The 7908-nt window shown below is 42.9% G+C and overlaps 1 protein-coding gene and 1 non-coding gene across 2 annotated transcripts; both read left to right on the plus strand.

The window, feature by feature from the left end:
- Positions 1 to 3850: 3850 nt before the first annotated feature.
- On the plus strand, positions 3851 to 3956 carry LOC127297752 (small nucleolar RNA Z279/snoR105/snoR108). The gene has a single exon (XR_007849442.1). It is a non-coding gene; the product is annotated as a small nucleolar RNA Z279/snoR105/snoR108 (small nucleolar RNA).
- A 2512-nt stretch (positions 3957 to 6468) lies between these two features.
- On the plus strand, positions 6469 to 7380 carry LOC127292450 (non-specific lipid transfer protein GPI-anchored 15-like). Its single transcript, XM_051321840.1, has 2 exons — positions 6469 to 6908; positions 7011 to 7380. The coding sequence occupies exons 1-2, from the start codon at positions 6587 to 6589 to the stop codon at positions 7187 to 7189; spliced, it is 501 nt and encodes a 166-aa protein (XP_051177800.1). The 5' UTR covers positions 6469 to 6586; the 3' UTR covers positions 7190 to 7380.
- Positions 7381 to 7908: the final 528 nt, after the last annotated feature.

The following is a 7908-nucleotide window of genomic DNA, read 5'->3' on the forward strand; positions in this document are numbered from 1 at the left end:
TGCTTCATGTGACTTAATTTAGCATGATGGCCACTTCCAGGTCGCCACTACTCTAGAGTCTAGACACAGGTTTGCCGCCCATATCAGTGATCCTACTCGATGCCTCTCGGCTCCAGTTGCTGTCCCTGCAACCAGTTCGCCGGCGCCCTCGTGCCATCGACGTCGTCGACTGCCACCGGCTGCTTCCCCGTCTGGGTACACCGTACATGTTACCTGTCAATTGAAGATGTATTTTTTTTTAATGAAATCAAGATCTATATTGCGTAGGTGTAGACATGCTTTTGATTTTGCCCTTTAGTACGAGATAGGTACAGGTTCACGATTTGAACACCATGGATGGATAGTATCAATTGGATATTGTAGGACACGAGTTCACGTTCAGGACTTCAGGCTGATTTCCAATGCAAGGGAATTTAAGTTGTAACACATTCCATTTTTATGTTCGTTTTTTGTAGATTATTGCATAATCTCTGTTTAGCAAATATTATTGCATAGTCCAAGTCTTCATCACCTCCCATGGATGGCACTGTTGATCTGACAGTGTTGTGGAATACTCATGTAGTTGAATTTCAGTATACTCTACACCCACGAGAAGAAACTCCTATTTTCCCATCTATTCCTGGATGGACGTAGGATAGAAGACTGCTCTGGTTTAGGCGGCAAGTTGTCCGTGATCCCATTCGTCGTGCACCCGATTCATTGCCAAGGTTTGTCCTGATACTGTTAGTATATTTTATGGTTTCTTCGATCAATTAGGAATAATTAATCCAATGAGATGATGTTACCGGTTTCGACCATCTTTGCTTGTTTATCAATGCTCTTCTATTCTATCGCAGGCTTTATTCATAGCTATGCACTCATGTTCTTAAGTTCTTGTGAGAAGTTCTATGTACAATTTGATCTGAGCTCACACATGGTTGTATTAGTAATTGAGTTATATAGATATGCTATATTGAGAAAACCATATCATTCTCATGTGTTTATCTTGAAATCATTTACATGCCCTTATGCTATGGTGTATTTGCAATGTGCCTTCTGATATTTATTTTTGAAGTTGGATTGGATACATTTTTTGTGTACATGCTATGGTATTTGATATCAGCTAATCTGCCCCGCCTATATTTTCTCACGTTTCAAACCTTGATTTTTTTATGCCTTCAGCTTTCATAAAATATTTGTTTCAAGAATAGAGCGTAAACAAATTATTCTTTGTCTACACTTTTATATATATTAAAGGACAGATAATTACACGGCCAGACTATTTCGTATGATGCGGCTAGCTTAGTTTTTTATATGGTGAATAGTGCATCTCTTATTCTTGAAGTTACATTATGTTTGTAAATTATATCTTGACCTATCCATAATTAACACATCTTCTAGGTTTTGCAAGAGAACTTGGTGGAATTAAAGGGCATTTTAGGCTGACAAATGCAGTGGAAGTTAACCATGATGGCTGGAGGCAAGTTATTCCAATATCTTTTTTTGATCTGAAATTATTTTCTACCAATGTTAACTGCTTGCTTTTTGCCACTAATGCTGATCTCTGAACAAAATTGTGACCATCGAATGAGCCCCCCTTACCAAAATCTTTGGGGCTTTGTTTCAAGCACTAACCCAAATGTGCAAGTTCAAATGACATCAGAGGTATCACAACAGCACCTATCAAGCAGTACCTCCTAAGTATTCTCCTAAAGGCTAAAGGTGAGTTTTTGTGCAAACAACATTACCTCCATTTTGATGCATATTCATTCCCAAAGCATCAGCTTACTCTAATTAATCACCAACAGTGAAAGATGTGAAGTTAGGCTTTATTTGTTTAAGTATGAAAAATGAAATCTGAGTTTTTCTCAACTTTCCAAAGCATCCGCTTTCTCCTTTCCAGTTTTGCAAGATAGCAGGCATTAGCTTTGTGATAGTATAGGTATAAAAAGGAATAGTATAGCAAGTTCTGTATTCAGTTAGTTCTGTCATGTATTATTGTCAACTTACACCTTTGCGTGCGGGAGGAGTAGCTCAACCTAAAAATTTGATATTTGCATCATGTCATGCTTTGTCCTATTGTACGAAAGTATGCTCAGCATTTTTTTAAAGGGGTCTAAACTGAGGGTTTCTCTTTTTGTTTTTTTGTTTGAGAGTAGCTTATCACGTGTACCACGCGATACTGAGGTTTTCTCTTGATACTACATTAACATGGATTCTATTTGGTTGGAAAACCAGAAAGTAAAGCTATTAGCAATCTAGCATGGTCGATATCAAAATTATCAACCCCTATAAATTTCGATTTTTAATAGGTTGACTTGTGTTATACTGCCCCACCCTCTACCATGCTGGTGTGGTGTAGTGATCAGCGCACTGCACATTGCGTGTATGCCTGCAATCAAATCTATCACATACTATTGTACCTTGATTTATTATTAGATGGTACAAGCTATGTAAAGTCTACTGTGTAATATCATCCTAAGTTGTGTCTTCCAGCAAATTCGAAGATGTAAACGAGCCATTCCATTGTTTTTCTGTGTATGAAATATTTCAGTGAATTTCTTCCAACAGGTTGTACCATTTCTGGCAGATACCATTTGTATGCACAGGGAGACAAGTCCCACTGACTGTACTCCATTGCTTATGAGGTACGCCCACTGATGGCTTCGCCGCCTTGGTGTGTCTGTTTGACTGTTGGCATGTTGGACACAACACAGGATGGCGGAGGCAAAACACTTGCGGAAACCATCCGGTGGCAACACGATAGCATATGGTAGTTGTGGCTGGAGGGATATTATTTACTTCGCAATTGTCGATTGGAATAGATTGTTGAGGAAATGCAGCATTTCTGATCTCAACAGTGTGCTTGTTTTCTTTCATAACTTCATGTACAACTTTAATTTTTAGATTTTGGACTTGTTTAGGGTTGTCCTCTGAACATATTTACATGTGCCCTATTTACAGGGATGTATAGAAATTTGAAATACTCACTTCTTCTATAATATTTCTACTGTCAAAGTGTTTCATGTTTCTAAAAGTATACTCTTCAATTACTGACCAGTATATGGAATTTAAGTGTATGTGTTGTGCTTTTAATGTACTTCATTATTGTAAGTTCTCATCATTATTATCATAAAATGGACGGGCGCGACAACGTGCGCCATCATGATCTAGTTAATTCCATAATGCATGTTTACCTCTTTTGTTCAATTGCATTGCATGAACAATATACACATATCTAGAAATAATAGGACAACTTTTTGCAACCACGAACATATGCTCCTGATTTTAAAATGTGCTTTAAACGCATTTCAAAATGTTAAAAATTATGATAAAAAATTCAAGCGTACATCTCGATGTTTTATGTGCCATCAAAATCGTTTCACGAAAGCGACATTTTTTTTGTCGTATGTCTTTTTTACACAAGACACAAAAAGTCGATTTTCCACGAAGCTTAGCATGCGCACATGGAATATCGATATGCACTTGCGAAATTGTTGTTTGGAACTTTTAAATATTTTAAAAAATGAGAGGAATTTTTTTTCTAGTGACAAGACCATATGCACATGAGATAAAAAAATGTATTTCCAAGTACTTGGGGCTACGGTACTTCACTTCTCCACACCGTGTTTACGCCTGCGACGCGATGATCAACTGGAACGGGCCAGCATCTGATTTGGGTGACCGGCCCATTGTGTATAGGTTTTGATGGCCCGTTGCAGGGTATAGCATTTGCGAGCAGTGCTCTGCTCAGTGAGGTTGGAAACATTTTAGTCCCACCTCGGCGGCAGAGGAGCGAGCGCGTCGAAGCCATGTCTATAAAATGCAATGAGATGCGTCTTGTTCAAACCATGATCCTTCAGGCAGCAAAGGGAAATGAGGAGTGGTACAGGCTCGCAATATTATGCGAGAGGGGTGCCCGCCCCAATAAGCCTGTTACGACACTGGGGCATCCCCGTGATTTACCATCTGATCCTGAACTCAAAATACGAAATAAAATCAATGGTTGTTTTTCTTTTTTTATTTGTTTCTTCGTTTGGTCTCTTTGGGTTGTTTTTGGCTGCTCTTTTTTTTGGGAAATATTTAAGTTTGCTGAATTTGCCTTTGAGATTTGAAATAAAGAACTGGAACGAAGAAATAGCCTCCTCCATAAAGAAATAGCCGCCGCCTCTTGAGAAAAAGCCCTAGCCGCCCCGACTCAGCTTCCTCCATAGATCGGTTCCCTCTCTTCCGGGCTCCTGATCTATGAGTGGAGTTTTCAATAAAAGTAGTCTTTTCAGTAGTCTATGTTAGGTTTTTGGTCGCCGTTTTCTTGTTGGTTTCCCCGCAATGGAGATGGCATCGTCTGCAATAAGTGATCTTCGGCCTTTCGTTCGACGACGAGATCTCCTTCCCGATGTCAATGGTGGTGCTGAAAGATTACAATTATCTAGGTATGGGTGTTCAGATCTTATTTCGCCAGATCGATCTTGGATCTTTTCTCATGGTTGCCGCGAGGAGGATTATCCTCGCAGTTCTTGTCCCGGTTGCTACGTCCTCGACAATGGTGATTCGTACTCTCGGTTCTCCATCAACGTCGACAAGGCAGATCGGTTTTTATTCCCTGACATACTGGTGTTGGTACTCTTGCCGATGTTGATTGACTACTTTAATGGTTGCACGCGTGCACGCAGCCTTGGCATTGCGGCTCAAATTAAAATTATGGGAGAACCTTCGTTGGTATTTACAGGTCTATGGTTCTATCTTTGGCTGCTTTCAGAAAAGTACAAGATTATGTCATGGAAGAAGAAAGATTTTGAAGACCTCGAAGATTTGCTAGTATCTTTTAGACTTTATTTTTTAATCGCTGGAGACAGCTCGTGTATCTCTACCATGTACTATTTATTATTATAAAAATATGTGGTATTGACTGTCAAAAAAAAAAGAACTGGAGAAGGAATTCACAAACTACCAAAAGAAGACATGCACACTAAATTTATTTTTTAAAACGGAGGCAAAAGATTTATCTCTTTCCATTAATTAAGGAAAATAGTTTGACAAACAAAATGAAAACAGTGGACAAAGTACTAAGGGATTACTCTCCCGGTATTACATAGCTAAAATGCTTTGCATCCATGGCAGGCCAAAGCCTAGTCTCGCTCTTGATGATATCAAGGAGGATTGTAGACGGGGCGGATTTGTTATTAAAACTCTCGCATTTCTCTCCTTTGAAACCGTTCGACTAACAAGCATGATGAGAGAGGCCATTGCCTTGCATTGCAGGGATTCCTTGCTATCAATTTTACTCCTCCACACCTTGACGGAGAGGTTTGTCGTCCACTCATGGGTGTTGACAAGATGGAGCCCAAGCAACTCCTTAATCATGCCCCAAAGTCTCTTGGTATGCCAACAATGTGAGAATAGGTGAGCCGCCGTTTCTTGAGTTTGCTTGCAAAGCGGGCAAAACCCACAATTCGTCCATCCTCTCCTCGCAAGATGGTCCGCCGTCCAAAGCCTATTTTGTATGGCTAACCACGCGATTTATTTTTACTATTGGATGGACCCAAATTTTCCACACTAGTTTGTTCATCCAAGTATGTGTATTCCCAAGAAATTGGGCGTTATAAGCCGAAGTAGTGGAATACTCCCCGCTTGAGGTGAGGTTCCGAACAATGTTGTCCACTTTCTCCCTAAGATGCACATTATTTAGCTCATTCCAAAGGCGGAGGTCCTCTTCAACGTGGCTAACGGTCAAGTTAGAATCCATCTTAATCTTTGATATTTAAACGTTGTTGTGAAGAGCTTGCTCTACACTCCATTTCTTCCTCATAGAGACTTAAAAAATGAGGGGAGCAATATCTTTAGGCAATCAATGATGATTTGTTGAATGCCTATAATTTTTGTTGCTTTGCAATACTTGGATGTTGGAACCCTTATTTAGGATGACATTTAACGGGTTCAAAGGGGAAATTATCGCAGTAATATTACATTGTCATGTAAAAATCCTTTCAGACGTCAGGGGATTATAAGATATTAGTTACAACATTTAAGCCTGGTGAATACCTAGCGTTATGAGGGCACTCCCGCGCGCGTTTTCGACCGTCGGATGTGGCTATGAACGATCAGGATTGTCATTTCGGGTAGATAGAAGCAAATTACCGATACCTCTGCTACATGTAATTCGGTCACTGACATTGTATACTAGTACTCCGTAACATATATCAAACAATTACTATACTGTGACGGGCAATACCGTTGCTAGCTTCATCTAACACGACATGGACCCACACCTGATCCCTGGTTCGACTCTGGACTATTTTCTGTACTATAGCAGCCACATCTGCACTTTCTGAAGAACAAAAGTCCACGACAACTCCAGGAATTCAGAAAAAGACTCGTTTCCTTCTAAGAGTAGGAAGTAGGAACATGCAGCTCACCAATATATCCAACTAATCCACCTTCCCCATCGAAAACCACTCCTATATGGCTATATAAACACACTAACCAGAATTCTAAAAACATATACTACTCACAACTCCGATCAACGCAGGCAAGCAGCACACATCTACTACCGACCCAAGAAGCAGGAAAGCATCTGTTCTCGTAGCAGCTAGAGGAAGAGAGATCAATGGCGGCAATCGCAGCAAGAAGCCTCGTCCTGGCCGCGGCTGTCGCGGCGCTGCTGGTGGCGTCAGCGTCGGCGCAGTCCGGATGCACGGCGGCACTCGTGGGCCTGTACCCGTGCATGAATTACATCAGCGGCAACGACACGGCGCCGACCAAATCCTGCTGCTCTCAGCTCAGCTCAGTCGTGCAGTCGCAGCCGCAGTGCCTGTGCAGCGCCCTCGGCGGCGACTCCGTCGGCGGCATGACCATCAACAAGACGCGCGCGCTCGAAATGCCCAATGCGTGCAACGTGCAGACCCCGCCGGCGAGCAAGTGCAACGGCGGTAAGTGTTCGACATTATGTTACAGGAGCTAATCAATGAACATATAGATTGTTATTGCTTATGAGATTACTAAGATGAATGAGCTGTGCGCTCTGCTTGCAGCTGGTGGTGGCAGTGCTCCGGTCGCCGGTGACACACCGGCCGTGCAGACGCCGGGCTTGGGATCGAAGACGACGCCGTCGGGGTACCTCCAGGAGAGTGGAGGCTCGTCGCTCCACAGCCCAGCGAGTCTGGTGTTCGCGCTCGCGGCCGCTGCCGTCTACGCCATGTCCGCCGTGTGAGGAGGCAGCGGAGAGGAGCGGTGACTCATTCAGAAACTGTGTTTTTCAGATGGAAATTCTATTTCTTGTGTTTAGCAGTTTCGTTTCCCACATTGGTTTAATTGGGACTTCATGAAGAGGAATATGGTGGTTACTGTTGTTTTTGATGGAGTATGTTGCCTGATCCAATAAACCACAGCCATATTAGAGCATTTCCATCGGCAGCCCGAATAGTGATCCCAATAGATTTATTGAAGCCGATGGCTCGATTTAAACTCACGCGATCCAAAAAGAGCCGGTCAGATTTAGAACTCAATAAAAGCGCCAGCCATCTCGCGCCGACCCTTACAGAGAGGGAGCAAATCAGGCGCGTCAGCGCCTCGCGACACGTCGGATTCCACGTGTGGGTTCGCCTGTCACCCGCCCGACCCCAAAGCCTACAACTTTCTCCCGAATCTCCCCCTCCTGCCTGCCGCACATTTTCTCCCGCCTGCTACTCCATCTCCCGCAACAATCTAGCTCCCGCGATGCAAAACCCTCGCCGCCGCCATGCCACCGAAGAAGAAGCCTCCGATGAAGCCGCGCGTGGTGGCGCCGAAGGAGAAGCCGCCGACCATGTCGCAGGAGAAGTGGGACAAGCAGAAGCGGCGTGATAGCGTGTAAACACACGTCCGTTGGGAACCCCAAGAGGAAGGTGTGATGCGTACAGCAGCAAGTTTTCCCTCAGTAAGAAACCAAGG

The sequence above is a fragment of the Lolium perenne genome, chromosome 4 (assembly GCF_019359855.2).
Source record: "Lolium perenne isolate Kyuss_39 chromosome 4, Kyuss_2.0, whole genome shotgun sequence".
In the NCBI taxonomy this organism is placed as follows: domain Eukaryota; kingdom Viridiplantae; phylum Streptophyta; class Magnoliopsida; order Poales; family Poaceae; genus Lolium; species Lolium perenne.

Excerpts from the sequence above, each read along its gene's own strand:
- LOC127292450 (XM_051321840.1), top strand. The coding sequence starts at position 6,587 with ATGGCGGCAATCGCAGCAAGAAGCCTCGTCCTGGCCGCGGCTGTCGCG. Across the intron at positions 6,909-7,010 it reads GGCGAGCAAGTGCAACGGCG|CTGGTGGTGGCAGTGCTCCG; the intron begins GTAAGTGTTCGA and ends CTCTGCTTGCAG.